We start from the raw sequence: 24,190 nt of genomic DNA, 5'->3' as shown, positions 1-24,190 counted from the left end.
AAATCGAGCCTAGTTGTAACCTGCCTGCCTCCGTAGAGCCCTCCCGTTTATTCACATTTACGAAGAACTGAACTGAATCCCCTTCCGTGGAGGGAAACCACTTTCCAGGATATTAGGTTAAAGGTAGCAGGTGAGAAATCTGTTTACTTGAAACAAGCATTTGGAAATCTGCATTGAAGGTTGTGGTATATATAAGACACTTCTGCCTCTAGCCTCAGTTTCTTAGCCTTTATTTGGATTTGATTTTTCTAGATAGGGCCTTTTGATGGTCAGTGTACAAGCTTAGACATTTTGGCCATTTTTTAAAAAGTAAATTGTGACCTTTTCTTCTTCCCACAAATACATCAACCTTAAAGATACTGCTGTCTGTGGGTGATTTAATAACAGTCATGTTCTTGAACCCACAAGGACACAAAAAGTGTCATAACTAAAACTTACATGTGTTTGGCATTTAAAGTTACTTTTGCCATAAAAGCATCTTAACTCAGCAAAGTTTGGCTCTAGAATGACGTTACCCAGCAGACTATTTTCATATGTTTTCCTACCATAAATATTTCTTGCTAAACCACCTCCCAGTCTGTAGAATATCTGCAACCCACTGATTAGCCTGCTAACAGATCCCTTTAATCTTAAATGTTATAGGTTTTCAAATATTTAACTCCTTTCGTAATGAGTACAGATTCCCATTACATAGCTAGGATTTATAGTTTATTTTTTCATGCCTAATGACAAACAAAACTGTACTGTTGATGCTTAAAACTTTATGCTAACAGAATTGCCTCCGAACTGGGTCCACAGCCAGCCTTACAGATGGCTCAGACTTTTACCTTTGACCCTGTCTTCCTCCTCCAAAGATTAATGTGCCCATCTCTTCCAGTACAACTGTAGGCTAAAGCCACATAACAGCATGAAGCCAACAGATCTAATGAGCTAAGTGGTCTGAATCAAATGTCAAATGGTAAACATTTGGCACACAAATGGTTTTCTTCTAAAATAATACAGAACATTTCCCAAACAATGGTTAAATGTTCAACACTGATTTTGCTATCCAAAAATGTTTTCACTATAGGGTTTCAGTCAATCTTATAAAAAAATAACCATGTAAATGTATATTAACATTTCCATACCTCTCTGATGTTTTCTTGAAATTCTGACATAATTACAAAGTTAAAAAGGGGAAATGAAGCACCAAATGTAACTTTACTCCTAATTTTAAAAGCCCCGAAACACAAAATGTTATGCACCAGAGAAATTTATACAGAATTTTATTTAGCTTCTCTAAATACAAATGATGCCCACTAAAATCTTTTATCTGAAATGCAACATCACTAACAGTTCATAATTTTACACTTAAAAAGTGGGCTTGCACCCTAAAAATCAACTATATGCAAATTTTAACTAGAAGCACATATCCTACACACAGTAACACAGCAGTGTAGTATGATGGTAAAGAGCATGGCCTTTCTAACTACGTGAGTTCAAATCCCAGCTTTGCCATTTCCTAGTCACTTACCATCTGTGTGTCTCAGGTTGCTCATCAGTAAAATGGCAAATTTCCATCTTTGAAGGCACTGTAAGGATTAACCAAATTACTGTGTAAAAGGCACATAGAATAGTGCCTGGCAGGTGACAGCTAATGTTTACGTAACATGTTCTTTTTATGAAGTGTTACACCATGCAGCATGGTATTTCTACTTACAAGCAGTCTAATTCTTTGGTTGAAGGGAAAAACATGATGCTAATAGAACAAAAAGGCCTTTTCTGGCTCGGTAAAATTTCCAGCAACAGTATCTATAGTCTTGAATATAAGAAAAAGAACAACAATGTGGTGAAATGCTTCTGGCTTATCTAACTGGGAAAATACACCAACATGATTACCAAGCATTTATTCAATTTCTAAATGAATATACTTTGCCCTTTTCCTGTTACTCTAGAATGTGCAAAATCACCAAGGTACATACTTGGAAAATGTGACTATTTCTTGACACAAAACCCATGCATCCTGAGAGGCAGGAGGCATGGGAACCGAAGACACGGGCATGTGTCTGCTGGACATTGCTCTCTGCTTTTTGTCACTGTATATATACGCCCTATAATCTCACTACTGTAGAAAGAGTATTAATGTTATTTATAAAACTTAAATTTACATGCTTTTCTTCCTTTCTAGAGGATCCACTTCCGCAGAATAGGAAACAAATTTTGAATCCTCAGTGCCTAGTATAATTCTTCCACGTTTACCTGGATTTTGGAGATTTTATCATACGCCAGCCCACAGGGTAGGGGGACAAACATTTATGGAGCACATCTGTAGGGCAGTCAGGTACTATCTTCAGAGTCTTGTGTAAGTTAATTCATATAACCTTTTCAATAAACCTTTGAAAGAAGTGTTAGGTGTTGCTCAACTTAAAAATAAGAAATCTGATGGGGCACCTGGCTCAGTTGGTTGAGGGGCCGACTTCAGCTCAGGTCACGACCTCCTGGTTCATGAGTTTGAGCCTTGCATCAGGCTAGGCTCTCTGCTGTCAGTGAAGCCCACTTCAGATCCTATGTCCCTTGCTCTCTGTCCCTCCCCCACTTGTGCTCTCTCAAAAATAAATAAAACATTAAAAATAAAATAAAATAATAAATCTAAAATCTGGTTTGTCCTTATTATTTTGACAACCTGAAACATTCTATAGTAATTCTATGATTAAAAAAAGTTAAGTCCTCTTTACACTTTTACTGATGTTCTAACACACTAGAATAGGTACAAGGCAAGGCAGACTTTAAGAAAAGGATTTTGGATAAGAGTATTCTGTTGACTTTTATCAGAGCAAGAAAATGCATTTTATCCTGGCAAGAAAATGCAACAAAATGCAAGAAAATGGAGAGACCTTAGCAAAGAACAACTGCTGGGCAACATTGGGAGAAGAGGGGATTCAAGATAATACTGAGGCAGCTGGTGTAGCAATTGCCACCCGTGAGGCTAGATGAACAGGGAAATGTTACCTTCACCTATTAAGAGCCAAAAGGCACGAAAAAAGAGGCTACCAGGGGTGTTGGGGAAGCCCTGTTGGTTAAGCGTCTGACTCTTCTTGATTTCGGCTCAGGTCATAACCTCCCGGTTTATGAAATTGAGCCCCACATTGGGCCCTGTCCTGACAGTGCGGAGCCTGCTTGGGATTCTTTCTCCCTCTCTCTGCCCCTCCCACGAGTGTGTATGCACTCTCTCTCAAAATAAACTTTAAAAAATAAAGGCGGGGAGAAGATCTACCAGTGAAGCTGTAGTGGTAGGTTTCACAGGGATGCAGTCATCTCCAAAGAGCAAGCTACGCAGGAAGAAAATACCGAATGCCGATCCCCATGTCCTGCCAGTACCTCCTGAGTTAAACCACAGGAAGATGTGAGACTGTCAGCAAAGGTTAAGTGGGCCCATGGCCTCCCAGCAGGCAAAGAATGGATCCTGGCTTAAGGATAATAAAAGAATTACCAGTATACATATTATCCTTCAAAGAAAAACGGAAAGCTACCTAGATTTTTAAAAATTATTTTAGTTTTAGTCAACACACACGTACCTAGAATGGATTTAAAAACCCTAAATACTCAATTTTTTATATAGGTACTATTAACATACATTCCAAACCTCTAATTCCATATCACAAAAATTTTGCAAAAAACTGCTTCCATATTCAGTTTGAGTTAAAAGAAACTCTATCCTAAAACTGTTAGAGGAATTATAGAGGGGCATAGATTGCTATTTTACCTCTGAAAGTGAAAAGACATTAAAATTTGTAAACTTGAGATAATCTCGGTTTATGAATACATCTGTAAGGGCTTCAAAGGATATGAATTCAAAGAGGTAAAGAGGCACGGGTTATTCTTGGATGTAACAATGAAGCTCCCATGTTTCTACCTCTTTTTAGATTAACATTTATTGTTGTATTCTTTTTAAGACCTTTAGAGAAAACATGCCCAAGTATCCTTAAAGATCAAGATCTTACTCCAGGGTATCTAGTACCTTAAGACAGATATTTAAACCCACTTCCACTGAAACCTGTAGGTTTTCTTGATCATGATATGCTCACTTGTTCCACCTGAAAACTGATGTCATGATGTGATATACTTAAAAAAAAAAAAAAAAGATCAGTGTAATTCTCTTTGATAATCTCAGGAAAAGTCCCTCCTTTATGTGAATGTTAGAAGACATAAACTAGTACCAAAACAAAGAAAACCAAGTTTTCCTAGTTTCAGTAGCTTCTACAAAAGTAGTATTAAAATGTGGAGACAAACTTTTTAGACAAAAACAAAACAGGTTGGGAGCACCTGGCTGCCTCAATCAGTAGAGCATGTAACTCTTGATCTCATGATCATGGGTTCAAACCCCACGTGGAGCCTACTTCAAAAAACAAAAACACAACAGAAACAGGTTATTTTATCAGTGTTTCCTTGAAAACCCTTTTGCTCTTCTATGGGAATAAAATGTCTCTCCATTAAGCTAGCACAGATACCCTGTAAAAACTTATAACCTACTGCTGCACTTTATTTCTTGGGCATTCTGCTATACACTGATGCATTAAAATAACTTCCAAAACTAAATTCACTTTTAAACCATTAACAAAGTACATACCTATCCCCATTCTCTCTCCTCTTGGCCATGTGCCAAAACCGAAAAGCATTAAGAAAACAACAATCAGTAATGCTTAAATCTAACCACATCCATATTCTTTAAGAGGATATTGCCCTTTAAAGCATCAAAGGTCCTTGAGAAGCAGCTTGTAACAAGCAACTTTTAAAATAGAGGACTCTTTCGGGACACCTGGGTGGCTCAATCGGTTAAGAGGCCGACTTCGGCTCAGGTCACGATCTCATGGTTGGGGAGTATGAGCCCCATACCGGGCTCGCTGTCAGCACAGAACCCGCTTCAGATCCTCTGTCCCCTTCTCTCTCTGGCCCTCTTCTGCTCACACACTCTCTCAAAAGTAACATTTAAAAAGTAAGTAATATAGGACTCTTTCAAACTTGAAATAATGTTTACACCATAATTGTTTCCTATATAAGAGACGGTACTTCGACTATACAAAATTAAATGAGTACTTTCACTAAACAAAATTAAATGGCTAATAAGTTATATAGGATTAAAAACCAAGAGATTAACCTATGTTTATCATGTGTGACTTGGACTTGATAATTATTTCATAATCATGTAAGGCCAATCATTAGTTAAGCTGAACAACTCTATACAGAGTATAATCATTTGCTCCCATTAAATAATTAAAAACAGAGTACAAATCACTAAGACAGGTAAGAACAGATAATTGTTCAAATTTTTATTTTGATGCACAATATGAGAAACGAACTTTTAAATCAACTGAGTTTTATGGAAAATGAAACAGCAAATAAATTAGACCCATGTTAAAATAGATGGTCAGTTAAATGTCCAAACTTAAGGATACAAGAGCCACAGATAAACTTCAATACCACAGTCTTCTTTAATAGGTGGAAGTCTTTCAAACACAACTTTGCTATGAACTACCTGGTCCAGAGCTCAACAGCACATGGGAATGTTTAACAGGGGTGGTGATCAGGGACACGTTTCCTGCAAGGATTATAAAACAAACACTTAAGAAAAAGACAATGGTAAAAATGAAAAGCATGACTGTAACCAAAGATTTATAGCAAATACAAACACAGCTAAATTCTTAATTTTATTAAAACCATTATAACCAATTCTCTGTAACAAAGATGCTGTTTCTACCTCATAATTAATATCCCTCAATTACTACTACACTAGTAAGAGGACATTACAAATCTATGGAACGTGAAGACCTGTAGGTATTTAGCAATACTCTATTTCTCATCCCAACAACCTACTTAACAAATACATATTCTCCATTAAAAGGTTAATGCATGTTTTCAGCAAATGCGTTAGGGAATTCTACTACTAAATTAGTCAAAGACAAAGACAGGTACTCTTAACCACAAGTTGTATGTAGAATGACAAGACTTTGGGGCCTCCAGATTAAAAATCTCTATTTTTCTTGCTATTCTAAACGAATGAAAACAAATGCCAGTAGGTAAGCTGGGAAACTCACTAAAGTATGTCAACAGTGCCTTTCATATACATCTTAGATGTTAAACTTTTATTCTTTGGTGAGAAAATAACAAATCTCTCAGGAAGGAAGCATGGCAGAGGTACTAACAGAATTTTACTTACTGCCTGTATAAGCACTGCTTCTAAAGACAAACACAGCAATCATTCCAGAGAAGCAAAGTCTAAAAACACTGAAAGAGTATACTGGGACCATATAAGGAAATAAATCTTTCAACCTTGGAAGCTTATGGGAGTAGGACTAAAGGATGCTAAAAGATGTCAATATAGAAACTTATCAAGCTGTGACAGTTCACAGGGCAACTGGTCTGGAATGGAGTAAGAGTCCCCTGGTTAATAATGGGTATGAAGAGTCCCCAGACCAGTATGTTTGGGAAGGCTGAGTTAAACAAAATTATTCATGTTTCTTTACTGCAATTACGGAGAACATCTACTAAATTTAATAGACACTTAAACCACTAAAACAGTGGTATCAGATCAAATGAGGTATATACCAAGGAACATATTACAAACGTGGTTGAGGGTGTCAAGTCATTGCAAAGATTTATGAGGGCAGGGCATGATTATGTGGCCTATTAGGAAAACTTTACAGACCAGTTTCCTTTTGTTATCATTCTGCTTAAAGACAGGAGAAAACAGAACTGCACAACCATCTCTGCTGGCACAGCTTCCAAAACTTTCAATTTCTCCTTCCCTCACCAACTTTCCATTTCAAAATGACTGCTCATTTCCCTACCACAGAGAAACTATTTTCAGCCCAGGCCTTCTTCTACTACACCACAGATTTAAATACCATTTCCCCCTTTTCTTTCCACATCCAAATCACTCCTTTCTACTCTTTCCTCTTTCTAATAGTAATGGGATGTAATAGAAAAAAGCACTCAAGTGGATGCTGCACGACTGCACAAAGAAATTCCTTGTACCTTAACCTTAGTCCATTTAAGGTGCAATTTCCTAATGATGTTCCTACTTCCCTCCTGTTCCCAGGGATGAACTCCCCGTGCTTCCAACTAAAACCAGCACCCCCCTCTCATTCTCCCACTCCTTCTCACAGCTACTCAGTGGGCTGCTCCCTCCTTCTGCATTCATCTCCCCCTACGAGATCACTCCACATAGCACTGAACATTCACAGTAAAGACCCACACATCCTCTAGCTACCATCCCACTTCTCTGCTTCTATTCACAAGAGACTCACATAAGAGAAACTTTATTTCTCCCAACAAGAACCTTGGATTGGATTAGCCTTCATTCCTTTTCCTTATACCTTATATCCAGCCCATCATCAAATTCTGCAGGCTCCACCTTCAAAATCTATGATCAACACCTCCTGACCGCCCTCACCTCTTATCTCCTGGTGCAGGCCACCATCCCCTCTCAATTTCATGAACTACCACTTCAACAGGTAAAATTAATATTTTCATAACTACTAGTAAGAACAATTAAGTTAACTAAATCTTCAGAAGTTAAGATATTCTGGCTAACCATTTTTTACATGAATAAGTTTCTGAAAAAATTTGACACCTTAAAAAAACTGCTGAAATGGAACATATAAGGAACTCTGGACATCATGTACTTAAGATTACCTATATGAAAAAGTGTACCCAGGATAGAGGACTATAGCGGACTCATCCTGGTAAAAAGACATTCATTCTTACTACTACAGCCCTCACCCCCATGCAGTATGGTTCTTAACCTTTCCAAGCCTGCCTCTTTATGTCAATTCTGAGAGCTCTCCTGTGTTACCTGTACCCCTCTCTCCCTGAACTTTTTTGACTTTAAGAGTTATGACTACAGATTTTAAATAACATGCGTAATACTTTTAGTTAGGCAGAAATGGCTCTATCAACTACAATTACCAAACATACCCAGTTATCTATTTTTTGCTTCTGTGTTAATTTTTTTGTAAGAGGGGCACCTAGTGGCTCAGTTGGTTGAGCATTCAACTCTTGATTTCAACTCTGGTTATGATCTCACAGATCATGGGATCAAGCCCCACACTGGGCTGCACCCTGACAGTGCAGAGCCTATTTGGGATTCTCTCCCTCTCTCTCTGCCCCTCCCTCATGTGGGCACGCTCTCTAAGTAAACATTAAAAAACAATAATAATTTTAAAAAACAATTTTTTTCTAAGAAATGTGTGTTAAAGTGCTACAATACCTTGGTGCTGCTTTGATAATGTTGTCCACACGCAGAATCACCTCTGCTGCTTCAGCTGCACTCAAAAGAACTTGTCGCTTTACTTGGAAACTTTCTGTTATACCCAGTGCTGCCATATCTCCAATGGTACCTTCCTTCATATCTGAAAAAAGACACAGTATTTACTAAATAAACTATAGCTGTTTTTTTTAAAAAACATTTATTTATTATTGAGAGACAGAGAGACACAGAGCGTGAGCAAGGGAGGGGCAGAGAGAAGGGGAGACACAGAATGTGAAGCAGGCTCCAGGCTCTGAGCTGTCAGCACAGAGCCCGACGTGGGGCTCGAACTCACCAACTGTGACATTGTGACCTGAGCCCGAAGTCAGTCGCCCAACCGACTGAGCCACCCAGGCACCCCTAAACTATAGTTTTAGCAACTAAATTATCAAAATATCTCTATAATGACTTACAACAAATAAAATTAATGTTTATAAAAAATGAGATCACAAGACCCAACCACTCAATTTAATTAGAGCATTCTCATCAGCCTATCACTCAAGGCTTTTGAGAAAATTAAAAGGTCAACTACCAATCATCTGTATTAATGGAGGTCAACTAGGTCAAATAATGGAAAATGAATATAGAACACTCAATCAGTTTTTTTTAACATTTTTAAGTTTATTCATTTATTTTGAGAGACAAACAGAAAGCAAGTTGGGGAGGGGCAGACAGACAGGGAGAGAGAGAGAATCCCAAGCAGGCTCCACAATGTCAGCAAAGAGCCCGACACAGGGCTCGAACTCACAACCTGCAAGTTTATGACCTGAGCTGAAACCAAGAGTTGACACTTAACATACTGAGCCACCCAGGCGCCCCTCAATCACCTATCTTTATCTATGTACATATATATACACGCGTGTATATGTACGTACATGTGTAAAATTACTGCAGGGAGCAGTGACCTAGTCAGTTAAGCCTCCAACTCTTGCTTTCAGCTCAGGTCATGATCTCATGGTTCGTGGGACTGAGCTCCATGCTGGGCTCTGTGCTGACAGCATGGGGCCTGCTTGGGATTCTCTCGCTCTCAAAATAATAGTAAAAAATAAAAACAAAAGTAAAATTACTACACATAAGATGTGCTTATCACTAATTACCATGGATTCTTTTTTCTTTTAAGATTTCAATTTTTAGAAGTAATCTACACCCAATGCGGGGCTCGAACTCACAACCCTGAGATCAAGAGTCACATGCTCTACCAACTGAGCCAGCCAGGTGCCCCTACCATGGATTCCTAAAACTGGAAGAGAATTTAGAAGTCATCTACTTTTCTTCTTGTGAGAATCCCTACTTCACCTTCTGACAGATCATTTTCATTACCTCTCTTCTGCAGTGCCAGGATTATCTACCCTCTTACTATTCCTGTCTTGGACAGTTCATTGGGAAATTTTTCAATTTGAATTAAAATCTGCCCTTTTGGCCACTTTTATCTATGTATCAAAGATCCACACTCAAGAATGTCTCATAGTAAGTTTCCTAGGAGATTAAAATTGAATGTTGATTATACTATAATAAACTTAACATTATGTTTATACTTATTTGAAAATATTCGTACTGTTTATGTATTTCAATCTCACAGTCATAATAAACTAGTTACAAATCTTCTAATTAGTTTTATACCCTTTATGGAAAAACAGTTCTGGCAGTGTTGAGAATATGAAGTTAAACATTTTCCTAAAATATGTAACAATTACAGAGGCAAGGGCCACAGGAAACTTTTTTATGGTTATTATGAGAATTCAGCTTAAAGAAAAAAAGAATAACTTGGTAAAGTTACTACCAAAATTACTACAAGGTTTCATGCAATTTCTTACCCAGTCCAGCAGTTGTATTGCCTTCACTATGGGCAGCTCGGAGCTGCGCCACGAGATCTGCACTGTCATAGCCTGCGTTATCGGCGATGATAGTTGGCAACTACAAGGTAAGACAAATAGCAAATATTCTATAAGAAAGTGGATTTACTTCTAACTAGGACACCTTTTTAAAATTATACATTTAGAAACCATGTAAAATTGTTCCTTTTAATTACTGCTCATAAAAAAGATAAACTCCAGAATCAAATTTAAGTGGCGTGAACCAGTTTTCTTAATGCCAAAAAGGCAAACATGTCTACAATAGGAAAATGTATTCATTTAAAAAACCATCAATACTCACAAAATGGGAGTTCAGATCTCTTTATCAACTTACCATTCTCAGTGCTTTAGCATAAGACTCCATTGCAACAGCTTCTTTGCCTGGTGTTCTACTGGCAAGCTGTGTCACAGCATGAGCCATCAGCATCTCGGAACAGCCTGCAGATTAAAATTAAATTCCAATTAAATATTTTATTTAATCTCCAAGACCCTGAATTACTGATTTCCCTTAAGATACATCAAACATTTTAAAATTAAACTCAAAAGTACTATATATAAGCTTTCTAAAAATCATTAAAGCCAAAACCATTACTATACTTGAATAAACCACGTTCAGTATTTTTAAAACGCTTACCTCCTCCATAAACTGTTCTAGAATCCTTCACAGTTTGGGCAAGAACACAGAGAGCATCGTGCAAAGATCTTTCTGCTTCATCTAAAATCTGTTGAGTGGCACCACGCAGAACAATGGTACAAGCTTCACCTAAAGTTAAAAGATAAGATTCTTAGGTCACAGTGAACACTTAGTTATAAAAAACAAGTTTGCCTTCTAATCTTTATGTAGATATTGGTTATAATTATTCTTTGGTTTTAAAAGCGGACATGTCCTCTACTGTTGTACATTCTTTTTGCTAATAATCCATGTTCACAGTAGTTCTAAGGTACCTAGAAAACAATCATGTTGAATATACTGTTCACAAAGGCAAGATTAACATGAGGCTTATCTCAAAAGAAACTGAGATTAATATACATCATGCCTCTCAAGAATTAAGACACATCATATTCTAGTAAATACAGTAACTACTTCTTTTAACTTCAACAGAGTCTATCAAACCTTTAGGAACCTAAATCAGGATCTATATAATCACTCACCAAGTGCTACCCCAGAAAAGTGGATCAGTTTATCTTCTCCAATCATGACTTCCTCAATAAGCTTACAACTTCCAAGCTTCACTAGTTCTGGGTGGTCAAAGGTAGAAGCAATTTCACCACCTATGAACATAAATACACATTAATTAAATGCACAACGCATTTAAAAATCTGTTTTCCAGTAAGAACTAATGAACTGACATTTTTAAAGTTGACTGCTTACTACATGCCAAGCACTTTGAGGCACTTCACATAATCTATTTAATCTTTACAATCCTCAGAGATACTGTTAGGAAATACTAAAATCAAGGCAAAGAGATATTTAGTTTCTTGTTCAAGATTACATAGCACTAACAAATACAGTAAAGTGGAATTCAAATCCAAGCAGTCTCTTTAGACCTATATGTGCAGCACACTGTAGAATACAGATTCCCTTTTGAATCCTGTCTAGAAAACCAGTACCCTTATGATCCAATTTCTCAAAACATAAGAATATTTGACTAATTCTACTATGTCAACAGATGTAAACCTTAGAAACTGCTTAAAGGAGCACCTGATACCTGCTAATCATTACAGTAACTACAATCTCAGAAAGCCTAGAAAAAGGGAAAACGTATACTGAAAATTTCCCAGAGCAAACCTAGTGAGATGTCAAAAAAATTTTTACTTTACTCCTAGGTCTTATTTCTATTCCTATTTTCCCTCCATCTTCCATGGTGTAAACTGAAAAGTTCAGCCATTTCCTTTCCTCGTTAATTAGGCAAAAGTTAAACTTCCATTTTAAAATCCCTTTCTCTACCTCACTACTCTCATCTAATAAAGTAGATTTCCTCTACCATCAACCAACCCCTCTTTTCCTACTTTTTTACTGTAACTCAGAATAATGGATGCTTTATATCTATTTTACAAAAAAAATTATAGAAAAAGACTCTGGGTCATTTTTATACTGATTTATACTCATCCGTACAGCTGAAGTTCTTTTGACTTTTGATTGGCAAATTCCTGAGACTGCTTTGTGTTCTAGATGTGAGACACAATACATTTGGGACATCACATCCCCAAAATGAGACTAATTTGGCTTATGAGAATTTTCACTTATCTTAAATTCACTAACTTCTCTATACTGGCTTAGAAAAAAACATGTATGTGTATCCTTGACGTTTACGAGAACCAATTTCACACATCTTAAAAACAAGTAAGCTAAAGATAGGAGGCACCAACGGGGTAAGATCAACTTTGCAGTTGGGTGTGCTTGGTGCAGTCAATTTTCCTCTGAGTGTATGTGGCAATTTCATGTATCAAGTCCTTATGAGATCAACTTATCCTATGAATGTGCTATCATTCACATTTAATTCTTAGGGCGTATCTTTAATTTTGTTATCTTAAAGGAGGAATTACACCCTAAATTTTATTACCTTAAGCATCAAGTATGTAATTGCTCGTAAAAAACTTTAAAGTAAACCTATTTCAAAGTAATTAAAGAAAGAATAAACCCATTTCAAAGTAACTAATGAAAGAAAAAAGTCTTTTTTTAGGTCAGAAGACCACACTTCTCAAAATTATTAAAAATGGTTGAAGAAGTTACTCTGACATGAAACCAATACTACCCTTTACAATAGTTAGTATACTTTTATTTCTAATACTCATGGCACTTGAAAATTCAACATTCCTAGTGCCTTTACATCTCAAACCCCTCTCCTTAAATTCTCATTGCCAGATCCCAAACCACCTTTCCAACATATTCATTTATTTTCAAGGGCCTAAAAATTAGAGAATAAAGGTTGCTACACTTACGTCTTTAAGGTTACTTTAAAAACTATTACCCCAACATAAACAAATTACACTCTGTCATTCTGATGTAGATGTGATCTTACTGATAAATATATTTTTATTCCACACAACTGGGATTATGAAACTCATACCTCTACCGAAGCATATTAGAGTATACGAAACTTTTCGTTATTCATTGCTGAATTGTTTTCACACTTAGTTCAACATTGATTACCCACAAATTTAAATGAATTAACAAAAACAGTGTGCAAGCACTTGACCCACTCTCTGACATATAGTTAAGTGTTCAATAAAGGTTATTATGGTAACTTACTACCACAGAGGGCACAAAGCATTGGACTACTCACCACTAAAAATAAACTAGATAAAACCGAACACTCCTTTTTTAAGTTTTTGTTTCTTTAGGTATAGAACAATGGTCCTGTGGGTTTGTGAGAAAAGATCTAGTATCTTTAAAACAATGTAACAAAAAAGGAGAGGGAAAACCTAGCATATAATTTGGTATATAGTAAAATAACATAACTAAAGATGTCAAAAAACCATAAATCAGATTTCAGAATAATGGTTTATTTTCTAAGCCCCCTAAAGGTACTTCTTTGTACTCTCAGCAATAAGTTCCATACACTAACATTTAATAAATCCAAGAGCGATTAGTGTTTGTTGGAAATTAATGCCTTTTAGGGCGCCTGGGTGGCTCAGTTGGTTAAGCTCTTCCTTTTTGCTCAGGTCATGATCTCAAGGGTTGTGAGATCAAGACCTGCATCGTGCTCTACACTGACCTCACGGAGCCTGTTTGGGATTTTCTCTCTGCCTCTCTCCCTTTATCAAAATAAACTTAAAAAAATAAATAAAATAAAGAAAGAAAAAAGAAATTAATGCCTTTTTCCCATACCTGTGACAAGAGCTAAGCGTTCCACACCTGCAAAATCTGCATGTTCAATAGCCATAACACCAGCAGCACCAAAGAGCTGTTCAGGATAATTATAAATTAACTGCCTATAAATAAAATAAAAATATTGTTCAAAATTGTTATTTCACAAGTCTAAAATTCAACAGACTAAAAAACATGGAACCATTTTTACCTCACCAATACAAATTTTACCGTATCTTCCGTATGCAATAATTTATAAATTACAAAACTTAGTGCATTCATGCTAGTACTGAAAACAGGTATTTTATATTGTTAACTAATAGGATAAACTAGACCCATAATTCTGAAAAGTAATGTAGCAAAAAATGCATCAAAAACCACGTCAGGGGTCAGTTAAGTATCCGACTTCGGCTCAGGTCATGATCTCACAGTTGCTGAGTTTGAGCCCCACATTGGGTTCTGTGCTGACAGCTGGGAGCCTAGAGACTGCTTCACATTCTGTGTCTCCCTCTCTCTCTGCCTGCCCTTTTTCCCTCCCTCTCTCTCAAAAATAAATAAGCATTAAAAAAAAAACTTAAAAACAAAAAAACCCCACGTCAATGTTCACATGCTTTAATTCCACTCCTGAGGCTCTACAATAGGAAAATAAATTTAGATATTAAAAGATTTTGGGGTGCCAGGTGGTTCAGTCAGTTAAGCACCTGACTTCAGCTCAGGTCATGATCTCACAGTTCGTGGGTTCGAGCCCCGCATCAGGCTCTGCACTGACAGCTCAGAGCCTGGAGCCTGCTTCGGATTCTGTGTTTCCCTCTCTGCCTCTCCCCCTCTCATGCTCTCTCAAAAAAAAATAAACGTTAAAAGATTTTAATGATGATATTTGTAAAAAATTTTTGGAGAACAGCAAAACCTGCCAACGACCTTAATGTCCACTGGGGAGTGTTTGTGCAGATCACAATTTACCAGTTATGAGAACTTTGTAATTTTAAAAATATATTAGACTGAAAAAAAAAAAAAAAGTTTACAGCATGCCATCGTAAGTGAAAAACTGAAGCTAGAACACTACACACACAGATCAGCTTAATAAAAGAATTTCAGGAAGGTCAGACCCTAGACTCTGTTCCTTCTTTATACGTTTCTATTTTCCAAAACGAGATTTTTTTTAAAGTTTGTTTTGAGAGAGAGAGGGTGCACAAGCGGGGTAGAGGCAGAGGGGAGAGAGAGGGGAGAGAGAATCTCAAGCAGGCTCCACACTGTCAGCGCAGAGCCCAATGTGGGGCTCGAATTCATAATATGTGAGATCACCACTCAAGCTGAAACCAAGAGCCAGGCCCTTAACCAACTGAGCCACTCAGGTGCCCCAATGGGGTATTATTTTTCTATCAGGAGTATAAAAAGGACATGTTTAAAAGTTTGAAACTTAATTAAAAAAAAAAGGCTAAAAAAAGTTTTAAAAATAATTATTATAAAGCACTGTTAGGCAAAATGCGTGTTCTCAGATTCACAGATCACACAGTTTACAAACTTCTTTTTAAAAAGCCCACAAGCATGCCTGGGTGGCTCAGTGGGTTAAGCATCTGACTCTTCATTTGGGCTCAGGTCATGATCTCACATTTGTGAGATCAAGCCCAGCATGGGGCTCTGTGCTAGTGGCATGGAGCCTGCTTGGGATTCTGTCTCCCTTGCACATGCTCTAACAATATAAATAAACATTAAAACAAACAAAAGAAGCCCACAAACATCTGGCCTAGAACAATTATTTTTCATCAAATATTAACTGTCAAAGTTAACCAAAGTTCACTGACAGAAACATGTTGTTCCTCTTGGCATTTTCACCATTTAAAACAATCCAAGGGAGCCAACCAGAGGGAAAATTAGGTACATTAGAGGCCCTGAGGTGGGAATGAGTAAACTGAATTCAAAGCAGTGGTTTTAGGCCCCCTGAACCTGGAAGAGAATAGAGGACTCCTTGCCAAAACTCCAGTCTAGAGTTCTTGCCTCTAGGCCTTGCCAGGAAATGGCCCTCACTACTATTGGATCCTACATGTTCGGCCCTATAACATCAGGGCCCCAAAGATGGAAGCTGGTCTGAGAGCCATGGAAGCAAGCTACGGGGCCCGGAGTGCCTGACACCTGATTCCATTTTACGCTGCCTCAGACCACTGGAGTGGATAGTGTTGTGACTTTTTATTGACTCTTTTCTAGTTTTACTGAAAAAAAATTTCCATTGCCTTTGTGGGGGAAAAAAAACCCAAAAATGCCTTAGACACTAACAATTAAGAAACATGGGGAAAGGCGCCTGGGTGACTCTGTCAGTTAAGCATTCAACTCTTGATTTCAGCTCAGGTCATGACCTCACAGTTCGTGGGTTTAAGCCCCACCTTGGACTCTGCTGATAGCACTAAGCCTACTTGGGATTCTCTCCCCCACCTTGCCCCTTCCCTGCGTGCATGCTCTCTCAAAATAAATAAACTTTGAAAAAAAAAGAATACACAGAAGAAGCATACACATACTTTTTCACAGAAATTAAAGAAAACAGGTGCCTGAGTGACTCAGTTAAGTGTCTGACTCTTGACTTCAGCTCAGGTTATGATCTCACAGTTCATGAGTTCAAGCCCCGCATCAGACTCTCAGCATGGAGACTGCTTGGAATTCTGTCTCCTCTCTCTCTGTCCCTCCCTACCTTACTTGTGCACAAGCATACACTCTCTCAAAAACAAACTTTAGGGTGCCTGGGTGGCTCACTCGGTTAAGCATCCAACTTCAGCTCACGTCACTCTCTCATGGTTCGTGAGTTCGAGCCCTGATCGGGTTCTGTGAAGACAGCTTGGAGCCTGGAGCCTGGAGCCTGCTTTGGATTCTGTGTCTCCCTCTCTCTGCCCCTCCCCTGCTTGTGCTCTCTTTCAAAGATAAACATTAAAAAAAATCAAAATAAATGATTTTAAAAAACACAAGACAAAATTCTTATCTAAAACTTGATCTCTTCATTCTTGTTTTCTTTGGTATTAATTTTTTGCCACTTCAAACTCTCATCATTTGATATGGGAATTGAACCTCTCCACCAGATATATATATCACACACACACACAATTAGTCCAAAACTCTAAAACTGTAACTGTCAAATCAAAAAACTACTTTGTGGGGTGCCTGGGTGGCTCAGTCGGTTGAGCGTCCGACTTCGGTTCCGGTCATGATCTCACAGCTCGTGAGTTCAAACCTCGCGTCAGGCTCTGTGCTGACAGCTAGGAGCCTGGAGGTTGCTTCTGATTCTGCGCCTCCCTCTGTCTCTGTCCCAACCCACTCGCATTCTGTCTCTGTCTCTCTCAAAAATAAACAAACATCAAAAAACTTTTTTTTTTTAACTATTTTGTTAATAAAAAAAGGCTTGGTAAAGTGTATTAACATAAAACATCACCAAAATCATAATAATACAAGTGCCTTGCCATAAAATTCTAATTATATTCAGAAAAAACATGTTTCTAAATAACAAGTCACTAATTCCATATTAAGTATTTCCATAAGCCTTCAAAGACATAAATCATGTATTACATTATTATAACTATTGTTAGCAAAACCACATACGGACCTGTTAATAAAGCAATTTATTCCATGCTTAAGAATACGTTCAACTTTCTCCTTCATTTTTTCCTTTTCTGCGTGTTCTATTTCAGCCACTTTTGCTGTAGAATCAACTCTTACCCTGGAACCAAATATCTAAAACAAAGGAAAGCATAAAAACAACACTTAAGAGTCTCAACATAAACATTTTCACATAAATACACTGAAATTATGTATTTGGATACATTCATATATATTCTAGGTTTTTTTTTTAAGTGCAAGTGATTCTCAGCCTGAGTTTATAAAGCAGCTAACAATTAGAATTCCAAGAAATGTAGTTAACATACCTTTATTTTATCTGTATCCATACCCGTGTTTGCAATAAGAATTTTAGCATTTTCAATTCGCTTTGGTTGATTTACTCCAATTTTTTTATCCAACAGAAAGCCTACAATACAGAATACTATATTAAATACTTGAAAGCTATATTGATAAATCTTCTATAGATGTCTGCTTTATCAAATTACTTTCAAAGAACACATTTGAGTCCAATTCTTCAAGCTCCTAGAACCTATAAAGCATTCCATTAAAGCAGTGATCATAAAAATCAACTTAGCAGGTGGAAATGTAAGAGTACAGCACAAACTTTAAGAATAAACACAGTATTTTGAAACTTTTGTTCCCCAAAATATACAAAATCTGCAGACGTGGATTACAACATAATGCTAATAAATCCACTTTCATTCCTTTAAAGCCAACACAACAGAAAAACTGAGGATTCAGAAAAACAAGGTATTCCTAGAGATTACTGAACTTTTTGAAGCACTGAAGCCGGTTAAGAAAATGAAAAAGTCATGTATAATGGAGTCAGACAAACCTGCCCCAATCATACTCATGCTGCTTACAGGCTGTGTACAGACTCTTGGACAAATTAATCAACCTTAGCTAGTCATCTGTAAAACAGGAGTATCACCAGTGGCACAGATGCTCGTTTCCAGCCTAGAGGCCTGATGATTTGGAACTCTTTCTCCAAGCTTCTTTTAGAGGCATACATAACTTTTACCTTTTCCATTTTCATGTTGGGTTTTCCACCCTATTAAGATGAACCTAATTCTCAATCACTGGATCAACAACATAATGAGGGATAAATAAAATTTTAAGTTAAATTCCTATTAGAATGCTTGGCACAGAATATTCAAGAATGTAGCATTCAGAAATGGTAGCTATCTTTGTTTTCATTATCCTTACCTACCCACTAGCCTCTTTTAGAAATGCTACACAGCCCTCATAGATAAATTCAACACAGAGTATTTTCAGAATTGTTACTGCCTTGAAATACAAATGACCTATAAATGAAGTACGAATCACTGGTAAAACACAACTTGTTCCTGTTTCTCCTCTATAGAAGAGAACGCCTACACATTCCACTCCAGAAGTCATTTTGTGAAGTAAATACAATGTAAAGATGTTTTGAAAAATTCATACTCTAAGAACAAAATACACTATTAGTAAGAAAATAGCAATTGCTAAGACTTCTGTATCACTTTAAAAAACACCAGCAACTATACCCTCAATACCTACACCAACTAAATGATATGACTTAACACAAACCCTTCCTGGAAAAAGTGCTATTTCAGAGTAGCTGATTTCTACTAAGACTACAATTTCTCTTTATTAGACACTGCAAGTAATAACTTCTTGGCATAAGTAAAACCTAGAGATTATCAAAGAAATGCTGGGATGGAGTGAGATGAAGCACATAGTTACACATAATAAATGGATCAGAATGACAAAAATGTATTTGTATTCTTAAAGACAAGTTTTCTGGCTTTGTGAAGTGTCACTAGTCCTGACTAGCTAAAAACAGGATTCGCTATTTAGCCCTCAACATCTGATCAAACCTTGTTTTCCCATATTTAACATATACATACCTTCATCTAAATAGGAATCTGCCAGACTTCCTCCTAGCTTCTTGATGACATGAATTGCCTCCAAATTACCAGAGCCTTTCAGTCTGAGAACAGCTTCTACAGCTAACTGAGTAAAGTGGTCTTTGTGATGAGTAAGAAGTTTTGAGGATAATGTTGTTCCTGCAATGTTCATTAAATCCTGACGGAACTTAACTTCGTCAGAACTAAAAAAACAAAAAACAAAAAAACAGAAGACTCATGCCTGTTCTTAAAATGCTTCTCCAAAGATATCAATCCTATTTTTCTTTTTGAAATTTATCCAAATAGGTGTCAGTAGATCATTTCACCCCAGTCAGGGCTCTAAGCCACAGAAAAAGAATTAGAGCTCACCACCAATAATCAAGAAATGCGAAATTAAAAGTTACTAATTTCCCACCTATCTGGCAAAATACCAAAAAACAAATAAGCCAACAAAAAAATAGCAAATGCTCCAAGAGCATGGAAAAATAGGTATTGCTATACAGATATTGGGAGTGAGGATTAATGTTTTCTAGAGAGTTACTGGTAAATAAAAATGCCTTAAAATACACATATACCTTTGGACTCACCAATTATACTTCTTGAAACATTTTTTTAGGAAAGAGATTTGTCACATTACTATAAAGCTAAAAATTATCAATCAAAACACAGATTTCCAAGCACAAATAGATAAATTATACTATAATCAAATGCATACCTCTATTAAAACTAATAATGCAGAAAATACTAACACTCAGAAATATCCTTATTATTCAACTAAGTTAGAAGCTGTAAAATTCTCTACACAATACTATTTGTTTCTGTGTGTTGTGTGATTATATACACAGGAAACTGGAAACCCAGCCTGTATGTGAAGTGAAACATGGAGGGTTTGTTTTGTTATCAGGGCAGGATGAGGCAACAGGGTTATGTTTGTAAATGCTTTTATTCTCCAGACTTTCTGTATGGAGCATATTTTGAAAAGAATGTTAAGGGGCACCTGGGTGGCTCAGTCAGTTAAACATCTGACTCCTGACTTTGGCTCTGGTCATGACTTCACGGTCATGAGACTGAGCCCTGAGTCAGGCTCAGTGCCAAGCATGGAGCCTGCTTGTAAGATTCTCTAAATCTCTCAAAAGTAAACAAACTAACGGGGCGCCTGGGTGGCTTGGTCGGTTAAGCGTCCGACTTCGGCTCAGGTCAGGATCTCACAGTCCGTGAGTTCGAGCCCCACATCGGGCTCTGTGCTGACAGTTCAGAGCCTGGAGCCTGTTTCAGATTGTGTCTCCCTCTCTCTCTGCCCCTCCCCTGTTCATGCTCTGTCTCTCTTTGTCTCAAAAATAAATAAACGTTAAAAAAAATTTTTTTTTAAATAAAAAATAAAAAAAATAGACAAACTAAGAAATGTTAAATACTTAAAAATAGCATTATTTTGGTATACCAACCCATGATCAACTGCAGAATTCAACAGAGCCTGTCTTGCTGCCTTTGTGGCTTCTCTCCAACCAGCAATGATGGTCTGTGGGTGAATCTTTTTTGCAATTAAAGATTCTGCTTCCTATTAATAAAGAGCAGAAAACATTCACAACAGTAAAGACATAAAGGGTTCCTGGGTAGCTCAGTCAGTTAAGCATCTAACTCTTGATTTCAGCTCAGGTCATAATCTCCTGGTTCATGGGACTGAGCCCCACTTTGGGCTCTGCTCTGTCACCAGAGCCTGCTTGCGATTCTCTCTCTCCCTCCCCCCTTGCTCATGTGCATGCACGCTCTCTCAAAACAAATAAACTGAAGCCTGAAGCAGGACCCAATGACTTCCGGTCCAAGAGCAAAAAACAATAAAAGGAGATTGAAGTTGCTCAGATATTCTTACCCTTAGCAATTCTGCTGCTAACACAGTAACAGAGGTAGTGCCATCACCAACTTCATCATCTTGAACCCTTGACATATCTACAAAAAGGAAGCTATAGTTACTAGCTCATTCTTATGAGATTCTGCATTCTAAATTACTTCTCCATAGCTTACTTAATTCTCTAAACATACCCACCACCAATCTGAATCTCACTTATCTAGGTTTCCTCACCTGACAAACCCTGGAAATTCTCAGTCTGAAATGTTTTATCATTAATAAATGCATGGTACTCTAGAAGCTTGTAATAATGATAACAATTAAAAAGTAGACATCAATTAATCACAAGTATAGTTCATCAACACAACCTATTTAAAAATGTGTTTCAAAATATTAACGAAACCTTATCATCCTCATACTCACCAACTAAAACTTTAGCTGCTGGGTTGTCCACACCAATGTTTTTTAGAATAGTTGCACCATCATTGGTTACCATGAGAGAGGCATCTCGTCCACTGCTTAATAGAATTTTATCCTAAAAGGAATAAATAATAAATATGTGGTTCAAAATATAAATATATCTGGAAAAATGCATGGATCAACCCGTATTCTCATATACTGTTGATGTGTAAATACTCTGGATGGCTATTTGGCAGTATCCAAATTTTTCAATGCATACACTCCATAAGCAAATCTTGGTGTCTACCCCTAAAAACACTAGAACAGGGAAATATTAACAAGGTTGTCTCAGCATTGTAATAGCAAAAACAATGGAAACAAACTAAATGTCCCTCAATGTGGTCATAAATAAAATTTAAACATTAATGCTGAAAGGAATTTTAAAAAGCTACCTACAGATAAAGTACACATGTGTAGTGCCTATGATAGAACAAAATATATGCAACAAAACACATAACGCACAGATAAATCTACATAAATATATTGGGAAGACTTACATCCAGATATAACAGTGGTTGTCACTGGGGAGAGGATCCAGGATGGTGATCCAAGGGAACTTTAGCTTTATAAGCACTGTTTTCATTTTTAGCAAGAAGAATATATCCACATCTTACGTGTGTAAGTAAGAGTGAACTTTCCAACATTAAAAAGCACCCCCCAAATTGAGTTATTAACTGTATTTCCACCAACGGCTCTAAAACAATATCAAAACATAAAAATTCCTAGTTTTCCTTACCATGCCCTTAGGTCCCAAGGTGCTCTTTACCAAGTCTCCAATAGCGATGGCACCAATAAAAGAGGACTGGAGTAAAAATCAGAGATTGAAGGTAAGAATCAATTTTACAATCTTAAAATTCAAAAAGTACAATCGAATCTTTAAAAGAATGGGAGAACAAGGCTTACCAGCCGAGCGGTCTCTGCTCTCTCTTCATCAGCTCCAGCCTTGAAGATGTTAACGGGTGCGAGGGAAAGGGACGCCTAAAAAGGAAAATTAACAATCAGTTTGAATACCAATATTTAACAAGTATATTCAGACGCATGGAGATAAAATATGCAGATATTAAAGACAAGTTTAATTTACAGCACAACATACTTTTTCAAAACAGTGACGTTCTCCATCACTGGGGCATTTACTTAAGGGGGGAGTGAGGGACTTATGCAAGCTGCACGGCAAGACGACCTTGCTTTTGGGATCTACTAGGGCTCTGCGAGTAAAAATTGTATACCAAAGAGACTGTTAAACATGGCAAGACTTAAAATGGTTTTTTAAATTTTTTTTTAACGTTTTATTTATTTTTGAGACAGGGAGAGACAGAGCATGAACAGGGGAGGGTCAGAGAGAGGGAAACACAGAATCTGAAACAGGCTCCAGGCTCTGAGCTGTCAGCACAGAGCCCGACGCGGGGCTCGAACTCACGGGCCGCGAGATCGTGACCTGAGCTGAAGTCGGCCGCTCAACCGACTGAGCCACCCAGGCGCCCCAAGACTTAAAATGGTTTTAAGCTAAGCATAAGGCAGGCAACAGCTGTAAGCCACTAGCTCAACAACCGCCCAGTGGACGAGGCAACGCGGTCGACCCGCCTCCATCTTCACCGTCCGGTCCCTCCAGCCCGGTCGCCATAGGCTCCTCCCCAAGAGAGGGCGCGGCCTGCCGCGCCGACCCGCCCGGGGCACTAGAAATTTCTTCGCTTGGGTTGAGCCCCGGGCCCCGGGTTCTGGTACTGGGAGAGGCCTAGTAGGCCCAAGACGCTGGCATGGAGGCCCGCCCCTCCCCCTGCTAGGCATGGAGGGCTTCACCGGCGGGCCCGGCGCAGGCCACACGCCGCGGCCCGCGCCATGTGCGGCGGCCTAAGGAGAGACAGACACAAGGAGTCCGCGGCAAAGGGAAAACAGAGGGGACAGCGAGGCGGCAGGGCACGGCGGGACGTGGTGGGGCTTAGACAGGGCTAGCGGGGCCAGACTCACCATGGTTCCGTGGAGTCCGGCACACACGCTAATCCCTCACAGCTCACGCCCGGGACCGGAGGTAAGAGAAGCCGGAAATGACGGCACACGCTCTACTGCAGGGGGCGGAGCTCCGACCAGCGCGAAGCTCGGGCCAGGCGCCGCCGGCTGGAGCAGTGAGTGGTGCCACTTTGAGTGGAGCAACGCGGGCGGAAGCGCGGCTCCTTACGCTGGGGGGCGGGGCTTCGGCTCGCGCTCCGCCCCCTGTGGATCCGCCTGCCAGAGACCTGGAAGGGGTGGGTCCGACATCTAGCTTGCAGCGGGGCAGGTTGGGAGTTGAACTCCGGAAGAACAAAGGGGATCTCGGGACGTCGGGCTGCCATAGCAACGGCGTTCTTGCTCGTGCGTTTAATTTTTCGTAAATTTAAACTTTTAAAATTTGCCTGAAAGTACCACATATACACAATTTAAAGTGTTATATACTAATAACGAAAGACAATTCACCAACCT

The 24,190-nt window shown here is 38.3% G+C and overlaps 1 protein-coding gene across 1 annotated transcript; it reads right to left on the bottom strand.

Annotated features, from left to right (window-relative positions):
• Nucleotides 1–5,291: 5,291 nt before the first annotated feature.
• Nucleotides 5,292–23,805, bottom strand: CCT2 (chaperonin containing TCP1 subunit 2). Its single transcript, XM_049625956.1, has 16 exons — nucleotides 23,702–23,805; nucleotides 22,640–22,714; nucleotides 22,473–22,538; nucleotides 21,701–21,812; nucleotides 21,302–21,378; nucleotides 20,877–20,989; nucleotides 19,435–19,637; nucleotides 17,851–17,951; nucleotides 17,532–17,659; nucleotides 13,970–14,073; nucleotides 11,290–11,409; nucleotides 10,772–10,900; nucleotides 10,472–10,575; nucleotides 10,099–10,198; nucleotides 8,246–8,387; nucleotides 5,292–5,575 (listed from the first exon to the last, which is right to left on the bottom strand). Exons 1-16 carry the CDS (start codon nucleotides 23,702–23,704, stop codon nucleotides 5,545–5,547), a joined length of 1,608 nt encoding a protein of 535 aa, XP_049481913.1. The 5' UTR covers nucleotides 23,705–23,805; the 3' UTR covers nucleotides 5,292–5,544.
• Nucleotides 23,806–24,190: the final 385 nt, after the last annotated feature.

The sequence above is a fragment of the Panthera uncia genome, chromosome B4, assembly GCF_023721935.1.
Source record: "Panthera uncia isolate 11264 chromosome B4, Puncia_PCG_1.0, whole genome shotgun sequence".
NCBI classification, from domain to species: Eukaryota; Metazoa; Chordata; class Mammalia; order Carnivora; family Felidae; genus Panthera; species Panthera uncia.
The sequence above is the reverse complement of the archived record's forward strand: the minus strand, read 5'-3'. Positions and strand labels throughout refer to the sequence as shown.